The sequence below is a fragment of the Centroberyx affinis genome, unplaced genomic scaffold (genome assembly GCF_046629955.1).
Source record: "Centroberyx affinis isolate AG114_WGS23_722 - 3 ecotype Tasmania unplaced genomic scaffold, CSIRO-AGI_Caff_v1 ptg002710l_1, whole genome shotgun sequence".
NCBI lineage: Eukaryota > Metazoa > Chordata > Actinopteri > Beryciformes > Berycidae > Centroberyx > Centroberyx affinis.
In genome coordinates, this window is record NW_027280884.1 from 102,589 (window position 1) to 120,455 (window position 17,867).

A 17,867-nucleotide genomic window follows, 5' to 3' on the forward strand; every position below is an offset into this window, starting at 1 on the left:
TGAATCCAGCAAGCCAGTAAACCTAAACACCACCCAGAACCCCGAGCCAGCCGTAGTGAGGTGTTGGCTGTTTCTCCACAGCTGTGTGTGTGTGTGTGTGTCCAGAAAGCATAATGAAGCAATCCCCCCCTCCCCTTGTTGTTGTCATCACCTTGAGCTGCAGAACACTCAGCGCCACCTCCACCCACAGAGGGGCGACGGGAGGAACAGGAAGTCTAATTCTAGACCACTTCCTGTATGACATTCCTGACCCGGGCCGCCTTCCTGCCAGAGTCTCCCAGGCTCGGTATACACAGATCTATGGTCTTATCACACATATGCATACGAGGCCAAGTGATAGTTCCTTATATGCTAATGTAGATATATAACCACAGGAAGGGATGGGAAGCATCGGAAGACATGAAATCCATTTGTTTTGCCCGTTTGAGATATCCAATTAAATTTAGATATTATGCATCTATTTTGTCGTTGAATTATAGATAAAATATATCAGCTTTACTAGACCGACACTATATATATATCCATATATTTTGAATTTTCAAGCCATTTCATTCTATTTCTTATTTATTTATTGGTACCTTCAGTGAAGTGCATAGAAGGAGAGTTCACATGAATAACATTCAGAACAAAATGACAGACGGATAGGTGGAAACACATGGAAAACATCAGGAAACAGAACAGGTAGAACAAACCACATACACCGCAGCAACGTCACTATTATCCCTTCTTTTCCGTGACCAATATTCTCATCCGCTATATTATACAGATAGGTTTATAAAAAATGTGCAATAACACAAACCCTATGCTTTTAATCCATCGGGTTGAAAGTTGTATTGAGAGAGGACTTGGCTATTCCTTTAGAAAACAGGCATTCAACTGTATGTTCTGTCAAATGTTTAGAAATAACAGCGCAAAAATCTCTCTTGGCTTGGTCTGAGGAAGAAAAGCCGGCACTAAATTCCTCCCTGAACACCTGTGATACAACTGGTCCCTCTTATCATAAAGTTACATTACACCAAACGGAGCCAGTACATCTGACTCCGAGAACTGCTCCCATTCCAACACTAATTCACCTTCATTCTACACTTTAATGGTTTGTAGTGTCCTGGCATTTCAAATACATTCTTATGCTACTGATTAGTTGCGTAGAGTTATCTTCCTGTCCTTCAATATTTATTAGTAGTGTATCTATATAAATTTCTTTACCATTCCAGTTCAAATGATACAAAATAGAATATATACCTGAATAGATATGTATATTATCCTAATAGCCACAAGAGGAAGCTCCATCTCAGAGACTTACTGAAAGTGACCGATTCATATTGCCCAGAAAAGGCTAAAGCAGCTGATTGCCGAAAAACAAATGTAAAATAAAATCAGATTCCCGCAAAATCGCATAAACTAAAAATATCCCAAAGTAAATAAAAATGAATACCTATTAGTTATGATTGGATTATGTCTAATTTAAATCAGAAAACCAATAATAATAATAATAATGCGATAATCCAATAGGTATCTCCTCAAAATAAATCAAAATCAAATACATAAAGCTCTGCATTAGCTACATTGGTAATTGGGCTGTGCCATTTCAGCAGGAAAACAAAGCGGATACACAGGATGCTCCGCCTCCTGCTGCTGTGAAGGTGAGGAATCGAAACCCCGATGTTAGCTGGATCTAACTAGCTATCTAACTGGCCGTAAAATGAAAGCGGGTTATACAGGATGCTCTCGTGACTCCTGGGCATAGGAACTGGCTTAGTGATCTTAATTACAGTATGCTTTCCCTCATGTTCCCACTGCTGGAGGCGTTAGACTGCCGTGTTTCTGTGTGGGCCGGCGGCGTTCGGCTCCACGTGTGAAAGTCCAAAAGCACCTGGTTCAGTTTCTCCATCCAGTCCAACCGGTCTTGCTTGGTGTCGGCCGAGAACCAGCACCTGAGCAACAAAGACACAATTAGAACTCTAAAAGCATTGAGTATATTTCACGTTTTCCTTTTGGAGATCAGAAAACACACTAGTAGCTTATGCATTATAGTGACTCACTTGGCTAAGGCGTCCTGGCTGTCGCCCTGCTGCTGCGTCTGGACGTTGCTGACCAGCTCAAAGGTGAAAGGTCGAGCGCAGGAGTCCCTCTTGACGGGCTTGACGCACTGACTGGGGGAGCCGGACAGAGAGACGCTGCCCTCTGCTGCCTGGGAGGGCAAAATAAGGAGGAAGGAGGAGTGGAGGAGGTGTGAGCGATTCGTTTTCCATCCATATTCTGCATCTCCTTTGCGCATCGTGGCCTCCCGCCGCCACAAAAAAAAAAAAGCCAAGATCTTATATTGAGCCTGTTGCGGTTATGCTGAGCTACCCGTACCTTGGATTCCCTGTCGTTGGGGTGGTTCCAGTAGTACATGTGATATCCTTCCAGGACGAAGAATCGCCGATGCCACACCCCAAATCCATTGATCACCTCAAACATGGTCTGGGGACAGAATGATGGGGGAGAGAGAAGGATGGATTTAATGCAACAGCAACTAAAATACAGCTAAAATAGTTTCCGATATATGATACGAGGAAAGACATCAATTTTGTCTGGTATTACCACGCTCTGTGGAGTTTACATCTTTCTAGGAAAGTGTTACTGTAATGAAAGACTAAGGAGCTTCCTGTTTTCTCCGTTAAATTAGATTCAAGGGGTAATAAGAAAAGGAAAGACAAAGAAGAAAGAAAAGAAGAGAAAAAGAGTGAGAGAAAAAAAGTAAAAAATATTCATTTAGTAAGTAACTTAGAGGATAATTCTGGTCATTTTCAATCTGGGCCTTATTTTCCTAGTTTATTCCATCATGGTGATTGATTGTCAAAAGATTGCTTGGTCCTCTAGGTGTGTGTTGGACAGCAGTGCTCCTTGCGAACTAGAGGTTGCTAAAGCTCTACAGCTCTCAATCGTCACGATGGCAAATACAAGGGAAATAACGCCCAGGCTGAAAATTATCTTTTAATCTAGTACTGAGTCTTGGAAATGTTAAGTGTTCTAGTGAAACAAGTGAAAACCTCTGCTAATGTGGGGAGATAAATTCAACTTGTTTGAAAGATTTTCTTGAATTTATTTTCTCAATACTAGTGGAAAGATCTGCCTTACTCTGCCTCGTTTCAAGATATTGACACTTCTAGAAAATTCCCCAAATAAGTGAATGAAGTGCATTGGGAAGTGGAGTGGAATTACCTCACCCCAGTTGTTTTGGGAAAATAAGATTTTAAGACTTGATATGAGATTGCACGATTTTTTAAGCAGGACATTTTTTGCAGTGTAGAAAGAGTTAAGGAGAAAAGCAGAACTACTGACCAGGAAGCCTTGGTGCTGTACACTGGAGTGGCTCTTGCTGTCCAGTCGTAGGTAGATGTTGCCCTCTAGAGGAGACAGGAAGGGCACCTGCAGTCAGAGGAGGGAAAGAGCAGGGTCACACACTGCTACACTGGCATGACAGGAGTACATTTAGTGAAGCAGGCAACAGAAAACAGTATTTTGAGGATTTTCATTCAAAAATGCTATTCATCTATTTTTGAGGAAGAAGGCTACCTGGAATTCAATCGTTTGATACTTCAAAAACAAACCATTCCAGCATCAGAAATGTCACTACTTTGGTCTTAAGATAGCTAGTAACTTTAACACACTTTCATATGCATTTAGCAGTAGGTGTCACTTTGTTCTAATACTATATCACATTTTGGACTGAAACTTGTTACTTTGGAGGTGAAATGACTCTACTGTTAAAATAACTGAAGTTCATTATAGAACATCTACAGCAACATAACACATTCTTCATGATTTATGAGATAACTAGACAGGGGAAAGAATGAACTAATGAGGCAAGACCCGTTCACACCAAGCACACGCTCTCCACTCTGGGGCGGACGTTAAATCGTATGAAGCCAAGAGTCAGAAGTTAGTCGCTCCATAGGAGCAGAGGGAAATGGTGAGAGGTGAAGAGCTGACAGTGTTGTGAAAGAGTGAAAACCTTTTCCTGAAATTCATCTCCCAGGAGCCTCCTGATTTTGCCTTCAAGTTTCATCTGAGTGGAGAGAGCGAGACAGAGACAGAGAGACAGGGAGGGACAGACACGTTACATCACCAGTGACCCCACCCGTATGCAGAGACTTAAAACATTGTGAGGAAAAGAGCAAAAGGGACGTGTAGTGATGCCTGTAGCAAAGCTTACTGTAGCAAGTAGTGCACAACCTGGTGACAGTGCATACAGTATGTAAAACAAGCAGGTGTTCAGTCCTTAGGTGGTTCAAAACAGACAAAGAGAGGATGATGAAGCCTTATTATCACCAATGGATAGCTTCCCTAGGCACCAGTTAGACTGAGCCAAATACTGGTAGCAAAAAAATAAAAAATGGTGGGCACTTTGTAGCCATGAAACTGTTGAACTCTCATTATCAATGCTAACAGTTATTTTATGATAATTGTGTCTGAGGTCCACATGTCCAGCATGTCTGCAATTGCACACAACGCCAACCACACAGACGTCACAGAGGTATAAAAAAAGGCCTGAGAGACTGTAGTATTTTCATTAGGTCCTTGTTGAACTACCATGTCTGAAATGCCTGTGGTAGGAGCTTTTATAGTAAGTTACTGCTCCTTTGAGTTGTCACTGCAGCTGCATTGAGAAGACTGATTTCTTTCACATTTTCACTGATGTTGCTTGTGGAAGCATTTGGCTAGCTAGGTGAAGATTCATTTCAAGTTCCCTTGTTTTCTGATAAGGCAAGTTGTGTCATAAAAGTCCCAAAAAGTCGGTGTTATTCCTTTAATGCATATGAGGACGCCAGAACAGTGTGAGCAGCACCGGCCGGGTAAGACCGCAGCGCCAAAGTACCTTATCCAGAGGGAACTTGCTCTGTCCCAGTGAGGCCAGGGTGATCTTATGGGAGCCCACCAGAGAGAAGTTGCTGGAGCGACGGGGGTTTAGAGCGGGCAGGGCAGCTGGAGGACAAGGAAGGACAGAATGAACACTCATCACAAACTAGATGTGTTTTTATCTACAGTATTTGCACTAGGATCAGTGTTTTCCCTTATTCATATGATATCGAATTAAAAAAAGGTTTAATCGAAACAGCAAAATTCAATCAAATTTCCTGAATATCGCAAGAAAGTTTTTACACTCGTTCACAGCGGAAAATGTATTTGGACTTGCTAAAATGTTGTATGTAAAATATCTGTCCACCACAACCTCCCGGAAATATCATACATGCTGTCTACATAGCTGGTGAGCTGGAAAACTAACAGTGAAAACTCCTTGTTCTAAAACACATCTTGACCAAGAGAAAAAAAACAACTTACATGTCATACTGTTGTTTGATCTCTGCTGAAAACAAAAGAGAAGATTTAGATAATATATCTTTGAGGGATGCAAGATACATCCACTATGTTATTTGTCTGGGCATGAAATAAAACAGGATACTCACTGTGATAGTATTCAGAAGCTTTCTTGGGGTGACCTAAATGTGTAAAAGACAACCTAAGTGAATTACTGCGCTTCGTAAATCCATTACCCGCTCATTATTTGTCAGAAAATCACTCATTTACCCGCGACTTGGTGGTGGTGCGGTCAACGCTGCAGCTGTTGCCTGAAGTGTGTGACTGGATATCAGGAAAAACAGAGGTACATTAAAAAATCCACACATTACCTCAAATCCATCTGTGCTGTGTGTTTGACTGCATTTCTAACAGTGTAACAAAAGGATGAAATAACTGCCAATCAAATCAAAAAAATATGTGAAATGTTCTTACCAGGCTGTAGACCTCCACATCAATCTCAAAGTTGGAGCGAATATCCTTCCTGAAATATTAGGGATATATGAAAATTGAGAAAGCCTGCTGATTTTGCCTCTAAGGCCCATGGGTTTTGAAACTGAGAAAAATAGGCTCATGAAAAGAAGCACATTATTAAAACGTAATAGCGTTGTTGTCATATGAGGACGATTGCGTGTCCACAAGCCACAGCTGGAGAAGATCTGCTTACAGAGTGATGGAGGTGGGGAAGGAGATGGTGTCTCCGTTCTGGGCGTCGGCGGCCGTGGCCAGCGGGGTGGCGACGATGTTGCAAGGCCCGTAGCGGATTAGGACGAAGAAGTAGTGACTGGGCCGACCTTTAGGGGGAGATGTTAAAAAACAAAAAGACGTGGAGATGGACGTGCGCAACCAACCGTCTCTAAGGGACAGGTCAACCACCATATTTGTGTTAAATAGGTCTGATATATAAGAATGAAATGCTGTGGAAAGAAAGTAGAGACATTTCCATATTGTAGTACCTGTCCAGTTGCGTGAGGAGCAGACAAACTCCACCTTGAGAGGCAGCTGGACGTTGCCGATGCTGACGGTCCCTCTGCAGGGCTGCTGGGAGATGTAGTCCCTGTCTCCTCCTGCCGCCTCCTCAGACTCTGAAGTCCTCTCCTCCCTCAGTCTGGTCACCTCTGCCAGCAGGGCGGAGCGCTTCTCACCTGAGACAGAGAGATAAAACCCAAGAATAAAAAGGAAACATCGAAAAGGATAGCGTGAACATGGTTTAAATCTACGGTACAGAAAGATCCACATGAGGAGTGGTTCACATACAGGAGACTAGCAGGAGTTTCTCAGCTTCGGCCTCCTCCAGCGAGCCTCGTCCGTGCTCCTCATCAGTACAGCAACTCAGAGCCTGCAGGGTCTGGTTGATCACCGTCTGCAGCTTCCCTGCTTCTTCGTTTAGAGCCTGGACAACCACAGGATAACACTTAACCTCAGGGAAAACACAATACCAGGGCTTTATTCTGCCAAATTAGAAAGTCAATTTTCTTCTAAATTCAAATACTGAAAAACCTGACATAGTTTTAGTATTCATGAATGCTCACTGATTAGCAATTAGTGCAGTTTGAATTGATTGAATCAACAGCGTATTGGCCAAGAGTCCCAGAGGCCATTGCAGTGGGGATGACATAGTTAGATTTTCTCCTGAACACTAATTTATCTAGTGTGAAATCAGATTGAAGTTAGCCTTCTTTAATAAATTATTGAGTACTGACTGATACAAAATGTTGTGCTCACTCAACAACAGTATTACTCCCTGCCTGAAAACAAATTCACAAAACAAAACAGTGGCTTCAGTGAGTTCTCAGAAACTATACTAGAGATGCACCCATTGTATCTGCAGTATTGGAATCAGTGATGATCCAGCTCCCAAGTACTCTGACCAGTGTTTGACCAGTGCAAAAAAAAAAAAAAGTTATATGTTCTAGCCTGTTATGTAGCCAATTTTGTACTTCATTATTATCATTTATCATTAGTCTTTATTTGCTTGAGGCTTATTATGCATAATTTTATCAAATCATTAATACACATAATTAATACATTTGTAGCACTTGGATTGATATTCACAATGGCCAATCTACTTAACAAAGCACTCGGCACTATCAGTTGTAAAACAAATTGGTCTTGTTACACCTAAAAGAAACAGTTAAAATGTTACTACAAACCACGATTTTGTCCTTGGCGTTGATAGAGGGTTGAGGGCGGGACTTCTCCTGGGCTCGCCTCTGAATCCCAGGAGTAACACTTTGAATGGTGGGAAGCTTATTCTGTCTTTGTGTGCGATAAGCATCAATACTGTCGGTCAAAAACAGAACAACATCAAATTATAGATGAGAAGGTGAGAGTATAAATAGTCAAATTTAAAGTACGCTGAACAGTAGAAACACAAATTGAGGTTTATTATTGACTGGCCTGCCCTGTCCACTCAAAGAGTTACTGAATTGTACATCTTTATCTATAGGGTTATCCCCATCCCAAATGTAGAGAATTCAAGCCTGAGAATTCACTCGGGGTCTAATGTGAACAGAAAGACCATATGTGCAAAGTGCTGTGCTGCTGTGATTACCTGTATAGAGGAACAGATTCGGCAGGAGGGGTGGTGGTCTCTTCTGGAGTCAGGAGCAGAGATGAAGGATTGGACTGCTGGCTGGCTGCCAATCGCTGTGGGTGGGAAGATGGAACATTTAGATGGCCATATAATCCAAGATATAAAACCACAAGCATACTGGAGGGCACTCAATAATCTTTCTAAAGTGTAAGCAGTGCACACAGATTCTCAGCTGCAGCAATGTGTTTGTGAAGAACTGAAGAGATAATATGCTTTTTGTGATCTTTGACTGTATTTGAGTGAAAAACATATTTGTTTGGTGTATATATATATCTTACCAGAGGAGTGACCACAGCCTCTACAGACTTGCTGAGAGGAGAGAGGATCCCAATGGGAGGGAAAGTCAGCAGCTCGTCTCCGCTGGTTTCAAGCTTCTTGCTCTCGTCGCCCCCTTCCTCCTCTTTGGCCTCCTCTTCCTCCTCGCTTTTCTCCTTCTCCGACTCGGTGTCCGTCTTGTCCTTGTCTCCGGAGCAGGTGCCAATGCCACTGTCGCGGTCCTCGGTGTCTTCGTCGTGCCTCCTCTCGTCCTCCATCATGCCGGCGTACTCCAGCACCTCGCCGAACATCTGGTCGATCATCTCGGCGGTGTTGGTCTCGTCGTGAGAGCTCAGTTCGGTCTCTGTGGAGAGGAACATCACAATATGCACAAAGTCGCTTTCTGAAACTAATAAAGACACTGATTTCAACAACCATAGCTGGTTAGTTAGTTGGTTCCCAGATCACTAAGTATTCAAAACCAAGCACACTCTGAAGTATTTCTTTATTCCCTCAAGTCCACCTGTGCCATCCCTACTATGTGCTTTTGCCATTGGCTTCTCTACTTAATAACTTATGCCCAGATGCAGATTTCTCACCATACATAACCACCTGTGTTTCTGCCATTACTGAAACTACACCAAAAATGTGTCGCCTTTAACGTAAACCCAGTGTGTACAATTTACTTACTTACTTAATCTCTTCCCAATTTTAAGTATACTTCATCCATTTCTGTCCCACCTGCCCCAAGGTGTCCCCAACCAGCCAAAGTGCCCATGCCTACGTCTTTCTAGTCAACAGTCTTCATCTCACCTGACAAACTAGTCTCTCCCCTGGACTCAAAGGAGGTATTCGTCTCAGACAGGGTCGAGTCATTGATTAGCTCAGGCTCCAGGATGAAGGTGACTTTCTTTAGGCTTCCTCTGCCCTCTACCTTGTGAGCCTCTTCTGTTTGGTTTTCGTGTTTCAGCCCACCTGTGTTACCCTGCCTTCCATCGACTGCATCTTGCTCCATTTCTACTGTCTCCTCACGGGCTTCTGATGCCCGGACCTCTGTCAGAGTCTGCGCTTCATCATTCCTATTAGTGTCCGCTGGGTCAGCCTGAGCCTCTGCCACAGCCTGTGCTATATCTACAGCAATTCTATGGAGCTCAATGTCCCTTGTCTGTGTTTCTGTCATAGCCTGAGCTGCATCTGTATTATGGGACTGTCCTGTCTGTTCCCTGTCTGACTCCAGATCCATGTCTTCTTCTTTTATATTGACAGTCTGGGCTTCCTTGGACTGCTGACCTTTGTCTATGCTGCATTCTTCTATGTCTTTCTGGCCTTCTTTTATTGTAGGGAGTTGAGTGTCCACTGTGTGCACTTTATATCCTTTAAGGAGCTCTACATCTCCTTGGTCTCTGTTAAAGCTAGGCTGTAGAGATGGCCCCATGGCCCCTCGGTCTTTGACTGAGGCAACTAAAAAGCTGATTTCTGACTTAAAGCGTTCCTCTTTTGATCTAGATCTAATGTCTTCCTCAAGTTCCTGGGTTTCAGAAGATCCAGCAACCTCGGCATGGACATTAACCATAGGACATTCCCTATCCTGGACCTCAGACTGTTCACCGTGATCTGCAACATTGCTTCCTTTCAATTTTTCAACTGTTGATGATTCCCATTGCTCTTGCTCCTCTTCAGCGCAGCCATCTTCCTCCTGTTCTTCAGCTATGCTAGGCTGTCCCTCTTCAAACACCTTGTTGTGAGGGTATCTCCACAACCTCAATTCCTCATCTGTTGAAGGCTCAATCTCCTCTTCAGCATATGAAGAACCATCAAGCTCTTCATCTTCAACTGAAAGCAGCTGTGACCCTCTCTTTTCAATTACCTTTGTGTTGGACTCATTACTAAGAGCTGACTCTAACAAGCTTTGCTTCTCACCAATAGGAGACTCTGATACATGCTGATCCTCACCAATAGCTGACTCGGATACACTCTGAGCCTCACCAATTGGTGAATCTGACACACTCTGATCCTCAGGTTGATTGAAACCTAGCTCCTCCTCTTTTCCAACAGAAGCCTCCTGCTCTCTCTCTTCCCTCCCTCCTTGACCTTGTGGTGCTTCATCCTCCTCCCATTCCATTTGTAGCTGCCCTTCATTAGAGCTTTCTAGCTCTACAGATGCAGCAGGGGCTATGGAGTCACAAGGTGCCTTTTTACCTGTTGAAAAGTCAGTTTCACATCTCAACACCAGGAAACTGAGCTCCAAACTTAACAGCAGGTACTGAGTTTTGTTATCTATCAATTTTAACACACCAGGAGGTCTCAAAAGGTATTAGAAATCCTCAATGTAGGATTTTTAGAATAAGAAGCTCTCTACTAGTTTGTGGTCTTTTTCATTGAAGAAGACAAATGAGCCAGGGCTGATTGTTTTTGGGTTAGGGTTAGGTTTGAATAACAAAAATAATGTACAGATTAACACAGAAATACATATGGCATAATGGAGCATGCAAGGATGCACAAAAATTAAAAAATGTTCTAGAAATCCACTTTTTACTCCGTGACCAGTGTTGGGGAAAGTTACTTTTGAAACTAACTAGTTACTTTACCTTGTTACTTGCCCTAAATAGTAACTAGTCATGTTACTAAGTTAGTCTTTATTAAAAGTAACTTGTTTACTGTACTTTCACATTACCCACTTAAAATCATGCCTTACAATATACTGTTATCTAAAGAAAAAAGGTAGCTTTCAGTTACCTGGTTCCACAGTAAACTAGTCAGATCGCAGAGGAAGTGTTAACTGATCCGGTCTGGTCTCAAAATAAATGGCAGACAGTGCTCACAAGCGCTTTCAATTCAAATCTTAATATAAAAATGAAAGTATTGTGCTACATGATGTTATTAAAAGCAGACTATACTGTAGACTAGTGGGGTGCGGTGGAGGCTTGTAGGTTATGAACACAACAATAAACTGCAGAACTTGGAAATATTTGTATTACTTTGAACTGATGGAAGAAAAGGGTAAGAACATTATTATTAACTGTAAATTTAGCTTTCACTATCATACCTAATTTATAGGCCTACTTTAATTTGCATTAAACATTTAACCATTTGAAAGAAAAATAAAAGTAGCGAAATGTAAGTTTGAGAAAGTAACTAACTGATAACATAAATTGCAAAACGAATGCATTAAGTTACTCATTACCACAAAAAAAGTAATGTGATTACTCTAATGCGTTACCCCCAACACTGTCCGTGACGTAACAATTCTAGATGCTCCTGGCTTAATTTATACAGTCTGGGAAACTGTCCCTTAGCATCTTTCTCTGATGATTGATTTGACAGTAAGGCGATTAAAATACTATTCTAATGCAGTCTAAAAGTGGCTTGACTTATGTTTGTGCTATGGAGACAAAATGTATTGAATTTCATTCATTTTTTTTCAGGATTGCATGGGGGAATGCCGACTTCCTTTCAGAAGGGTCTTACCTGTCGTATTCCCCTGTAGCTTCTCTGCACCAGATGTAGGAGCTTCAATGAAGCTGCCATCTTTAATTTCTGCATCGCCATCTACCTGCTGGAAACAAAACTATTAGCACCAAGACTCAAGAATAGGTTGGAAAGAACTAGGACTGAAAAACAGACATGAATGTAATTAGGGACAGAGAAATGTAACAGACAGGGTGTATGTGACAAAACATGCATTTGCAACACTTTTCTCTGTGAAGTGGCCCGTCACCCGGTCAGTGACATTGTGTGGCACCACTAATGACCCCAATTTGACACACCAAACAAGACATTTACTGTTCATTACCACAGAAAAGATAATCCCTAGTCTTCAGTGACAAACCCACTGACCCAAAACCACAACACAAATTTAAATAGGTGCACAATTTAAGAAGTGACCTTTCTTCCTCTAAAGGAAAACTGGGGCCATGTAAATGGGTAATTTTGCCAACAATTACCAACAGTACTTTGATATTTTCCTCTTTCTCTGTCATGTAAATTGATTTTCTGCCAATTCCTACTCCTGCTGAAAGCAATATTTCCCATGTCCATTGGCACCAAGTGTTGATTATGTGTAACAGCACAAAGTGACCAGAAAGTATGGAGCTATCTGGCAGGAGACTCACATCCCAGGGCTGTAAGGGAGGCCAATGGACTCTCCTCCTAGATCTAGGAGCAACCCAGGAGGAGGAGAGCGAAGGGCCAGGAGGGGTCCTCGCCTGCTAACATTACACAGGCTGGTGTATGAATCAGTCTACGGCAGCAACTTACAGAATTTTTAATGCAGATTTTGAGGGCTATTGAGTGATTTCAATCTCTCCACAAAATGTGGGGAACCATTTTAATCTTCTTATGATGACCCACATTTAGATCCAAAACAAAATAATCATGTTTTGTATAATTAGATACGTTTCCATCCTACTATCACGTACATTTTTAGCGACATTTGTAAATGTAACAAAAAATAAAATTGAAACTTGGATACATTTCCATCAGCTGGGTTATAGTGAATAAACTGGCTTCCTGAATGTCCCAAATATTCTACACCAACTAATGTTCATACAACCACAATACGAGCTTTATACAAGGATGTGACAGCAAGTGTGACATTTATGGTACGTCTTGGTGGCCATACAGACAATGATTTTCCATTCTATTTATCATTTCATTATGGATAAAAAACTCAAGTGAGTGTGAAAACAACATGGATGGAAACACATCTAATCTGTATATTTATTCTGTGGTAATGTAGTCCTGAAGGAGCCAAGGTAATGCCTATCATGTGCGAATGATGATCCAACTAAAGGAATAAAATCATGAAGTTGCACATAGGTCTGGTATTCTATCACTATAGCCACTTGTTTATCTATCAGCATTTAAAACTGCCAAAGCTTTTAAAGAAGCAGTGGGCATCCTGGTCCATCCTGTATTAGGAGCGAGGAAAATCAAGCAAACTGATTTCTTAACTATTTCAAACCAAGTACAACAAGAAGTAACTGACAGTCATGGCACATACACATTTGAATGTTTGACAAGCAAAACCGGTAAGATGACAAACACACCTCAGCCAATGACGGGTCAGAGTTGCTCCTTTTCAGCCAGGCGTTCTCACGGATTGGTTGGGAGTGCAACAGGCGCAACTCCTCCTCCCGTTCCTGATTGGTGGAAACATATAAGACATCAGACAGAAACTCAACAGGAATCTTGAGAACGGAATGACTTCAATATTTGAGTATGAGCAGCACACACACGTCTGAATAAACACACAACAGGAGACTGTGAGAAGCACAAAAGATTCATCTAAGTCACCCTACTCACATTTATTTGGTTAGTACAAACAAAATCAAAAGTAGCACTATCCACAATCCCAAACAATAATCCATATATGAAGGTTACAGCAGTTCATACTAGCTTTAGGTAAATACGACTTATTGAGATATAAAGTTTAGAAGTTCACTGATGCCAAATTTCCAGAACCGACATGATAAGTACATTTTAAGTAGATCGGCCAACACGAGTACCAATCCAAGAACTAATCAATTTAGTCATTCATGCTGCCTAATTATGCACTAATCACTGTATAACAATCCTCAGGCTCAGTCAACATAAGCTAGAGGATATAGCTTCTGTTTTTTTTCGTTTTTCTTTTATAAACACTGGTCAAACAGCTTATTGACAGACGGCTCAATCAGAATCCTACAGATAAAGAACAGTGTGACAGGTTAAGCCTCATACAACAGAATGGCTTTTAGCATGCACAGCCAAGGCTCTTCTTTTAAACAACAAATGCTTCACAATTGGCATTATTTTCACAGGAGACATTTTTCTTCCCACTGGAAAGGTTTTTACGGCAAAGCACATATTAATGTATGGATATTGGCTTCGTTTGTCGATCTGAGTACGAGTACTTGGGACCTGGATCGGCATCAATCCCCATATCACAGATACTATTGGTGCACCTGTAATGTAAAGCCACAGATCTGTTCTCAGTTGACCGACCCACCTGGCGAATGCGGCACGCTTGCTTAGAGCTGGGCGTCACGCTGCCCTGGAGTTTCTGCTGGATGCCCGACACAAAGTTGGAGAGGGTGCGAGGGCAGGAGTTGGCGGGGTCCGGTGCGGGGGCGGGGCTGGCCTGGAAGACGGGGACTTTGAACCGCGCCACTCGCTGACTGAACTCTCCCTCGCCTGGGAGAAAGACATAAAGATGGAGTCTCGGATATCAGGCTGGCTCGGTATGTGAGAGAATATCCCCAACACTAAAATGTGATTTCAGGAGCCTTGTGTAACTGTGGATCTGTACTCTGTATTAAACTATACTTAAAGTTTAGATATTAAATATCAAAACAGTGAAAAGGTGGTTCATTCCTAGTCCCTAGTTATGCTGAGTAGAGGGATAAGAAATAGGGAATATAAGAGAGACGGAAACTTAGACCGAAATAACGAATAAAAAACATACAGTCAAATAATGTGATTTGAAGGGCAGATATGAAACAACTTAACACCCCAAAAATAGCACAGTAAGTATCACATTATAATTATGATTACCACTAACAAAAAATCTATGTGTGTGTGTGTGTGTCCCCATCCATCCTCACTGAGGAGATGCTCTCTGAAGCCCCTGTCCTGGATGATGGCTGATGGGCTGTCCGTCCCAGGATCTGACAGGCACCTCTGGGCCAGAACAGCTCCTCCTGAAATAACAAACCTCTGCTGTTACAGACCGTCTGAGTAAACAGTGCTTGGCATACATACATACATACATACATACAGGTATTTGCGGCAGTCAGTCACACTGTCACACCGGCTCAACACAGATTCCTCAACACCTTGACAATGGTTCTTATGTTGCATGTATGTAATCCAGCACGTTCCAACACAAACACCTTAAAAAAACATGCAGATTACATGACAATAGCTTTGTACATACACATATGCATATATAAATACAATGCATAGAAGAGCAGTAGATATGAGGCTAATTTTTTGTGTCTACAATGTCAAACACAAATGAATCCATTACAAATTGGCAAAGAACAGAGCGCCACCTACAGAAACTCAAACTGCATCAACAGAAAATCCAAGGAAAAATACATCACAGTACTGGACACACTGTTGTGATTGACAGGTGATCTCTGGGAAGAACGTGAGCCTGCTTCAGAAGTACAGGGTTCCTACACATTTTCAATTAAAAAATGCCATACTTTTTCCAGACCTTGATTTGTTTTGAAGATTTTGTCTGGTGTTCAATGTGATTTACACAGACAGACATCTTGCCCCTGCTAACTAGGTCATATCACTGTATAGAGCGACAAATATCAGAATATGTGAGATGATTAGCAGGGTTCCTACACGGTTTCCATTTTAAAATTCTGTATTTTTCTGAGACCCTATGTTCTTGACCGGATTTGATTTTTGGTCTGTATTTGATATAATGCATGCTGACAGCGGCTGGGTAATAAGAGCATCCCTCTATCTGAACATTATTCTTCATATCAACAAAAACTGTGGACTCAAAGTGGCTCTACAACAACATAAAAGCTAGAATTATATGTGTATCGGACCTGAACCACAACATTTTCCATACTTTTCCAGACATTTTTTCAAATTCCCAAACTATTCAAGACCTGGAAATGATCAAATTCATTTTTAATACTTTTCCAGACTTTCCAGACCTGCGTAGGAACCCTGGAAGTAAAGCTCGTCTTACCCTCTCGCCTCTGGGTGAGCTGCTGGACTCGGGACCGGATCGAGGAGATGGCCGGCGTGTCGGGCTTCATCTCCAGCTCGGCCGAGCGTCCAGAGGAGGACGGTCCAGGACTGCGGTTCTCCTGACCGGCCGTCTCCAGGCGCCGCCGCTTTTGGCCGTCGTTCATCTCTGAGATGGAAGATGGAAAGACACACAGAGACGAGACACGAGTCACAACTGTGAATAATTGAGATGACTGTTGAGAATGTGTAGATACACTGTATTCATGCGCTCTTGCTAATAGACACACACACATATATACCTGGTGGTGAGAGGACATTGTCTTCAGAATCTGACAGAGGCGCTCTCTGTCTCTTCAAGGTTAAGTTACCATCGTTGCCGTCTCCAGGTTCCATGCTGAGCTGTAAACAGAGAAACATAACAAGGGCTGGATATGTATTTTAAGTTTTCAGCTGTCACTGTTATCCAGAATATGCTTAAATTCACCAATTACCAAGGATACAAACAACCTCTTAATAAGTCAAAGGATCAAAGCCACAGCAGGCAGCTAACATGTTCCTGTGTCACTAGAATGGCTATTTATAATACAGAAGTATTTAGTGAAAAAAAGCCAGACAGAAAAAAAAACTGACACTGAAAAGCACACACCTACAATTGTGTGCTATGAAAAACACTTGACTAAGCCTAACAGTTTGTGAGCCAGCCTACAGTCAGCCACAGCGCCCAGTTGAGCAACATTTCTTCTACAGAATCATTTCAAAACAGGTAGAAGAAACGCCGACATTAGGTAAAATGTTTCAACACATTCTCCCAAAGAAAGGTGACAACGTGAAACGTGACAACGCCCAGTTCAACAACATAGTCTCTGAGTTTACATAGGTCACTTTTGAAATGAAACTGTTAACAACTCATGGTTCAGTTGTTATATCTAGTTAACATTACCATGCCAATAATAACTCGGTGGATAAACTTAATTTTATTGGTATCCCGTCTTACTGACAATCTGTAATTTGACAAGTTAGTTAATGTTAGCAACACTGTCATTTGCGTTAGCTCATTTCGTGCTAGCTAAAGTTAGTTAGCTGAATAGTTACATGCTACCGATAGCAGGGACAAAATGCACTACGCTATAGCTAGTAGAGCTAAGTTAGCAAAACTCACGTCGTTTTGTTGTCTTACCTGAGAAGAAGTATTTGTGGAAATTACAGTTGCAAGACCTAAGTTAACGCTAACTAACGTTAGCTAACTGCTGGGAACCCACAAAACACAACCTTCTTGTTGTTTAAGGTTTCTGAAGTCTCCTCCTTCAGCTTCAAACTTTGAATTTCAGCGGGTCTTCTGACGTGGGTGGCGCACGCAGCAGTCCCGTAAATACGCATGACCACCGCTGGTCTCGAATCAGATTTTAGACCGCACACCTGACTGTCACACAGCCGCGCGAGAACTCTGTAATCCGACTCCAAATCTGTGGAAAGACAGGCATCCGCGATTGTCCGCCAGAAAGTGATTGCCTGCCGCGGGAGCGCGCGCAGCCTGTTAAAGCTGTATCGCCCAGTTTATATACGTCTACAGCTGCTCTTATCTGGATCAAACAGTCATAACGTGCAAATACACATACGTTTATGTCCGTGGTGATAGCAAAGGCATATCTTTATAAAACTTTAACGTCTCTTGTAACCGAATAGTCACAATTGTGGCCAAAGAAGTGTTTGCAGTTTATAGCGTGATCAGGCATGACATTTACATGATTATAGGCAATACTATAGTATGTGTTTGGTATGTCTGATATCCTTGTTTAGGCCTATATTTGGAAACTAGACTGTAATAAACATGATTTACGGATGGGTTATATATACAATAAAGAAATGATCTCTTTTGCAATTATCCTTATGACTGCATTATTTTACCTGCTCTGTGCCCTAGATTATAACCAGTTCAGTCCTTTTTTACCAGTTTAAATATCTTTAAAGTGGTTCT

The 17,867-nt window shown here is 42.0% G+C and overlaps 1 protein-coding gene across 3 annotated transcripts; it reads right to left on the reverse strand.

Annotated features, from left to right (window-relative positions):
- Positions 1-576: 576 nt before the first annotated feature.
- anln2 (anillin, actin binding protein 2) lies at positions 577-17,189 on the reverse strand. 3 transcript variants are annotated; one of them, XM_071535443.1, is made up of 23 exons: positions 17,070-17,189; positions 16,192-16,291; positions 15,891-16,058; positions 14,779-14,874; positions 14,184-14,368; positions 13,243-13,335; positions 11,663-11,747; positions 8,218-8,558; positions 7,898-7,992; positions 7,497-7,626; positions 6,601-6,736; positions 6,300-6,488; positions 6,011-6,137; positions 5,779-5,827; positions 5,575-5,628; positions 5,454-5,486; positions 5,329-5,350; positions 4,865-4,971; positions 4,001-4,054; positions 3,328-3,414; positions 2,359-2,466; positions 2,043-2,191; positions 577-1,934 (listed from the first exon to the last, which is right to left on the reverse strand). In XM_071535443.1, the coding sequence occupies exons 2-23, from the start codon at positions 16,283-16,285 to the stop codon at positions 1,769-1,771; spliced, it is 2,568 nt and encodes an 855-aa protein (XP_071391544.1). In that variant the 5' UTR covers positions 16,286-16,291; positions 17,070-17,189; the 3' UTR covers positions 577-1,768. The 3 variants fall into 3 exon arrangements, with proteins under 3 accessions (XP_071391544.1, XP_071391543.1, XP_071391545.1); XM_071535442.1 differs by having other exon boundaries at positions 11,663-11,750; XM_071535444.1 differs by lacking the exon at positions 4,001-4,054 and having other exon boundaries at positions 11,663-11,750.
- Positions 17,190-17,867: the final 678 nt, after the last annotated feature.

What these genes read in the sequence shown, in the direction of transcription:
- anln2 (XM_071535442.1), bottom strand. Translation starts at nt 16,285, where the DNA reads ATGGAACCTGGAGACGGCAACGATGGTAACTTAACCTTGAAGAGACAG. An exon ending in ACGCCAAGGACAAAATCGTG is followed by an intron (nt 6,737 to 7,496) that starts GTTTGTAGTAAC and finishes GTGGTTGTCCAG; the next exon opens with GCTCTAAACGAAGAAGCAGG. An exon ending in TACAGCACCAAGGCTTCCTG is followed by an intron (nt 2,467 to 3,327) that starts GTCAGTAGTTCT and finishes TTCTGTCCCCAG; the next exon opens with ACCATGTTTGAGGTGATCAA.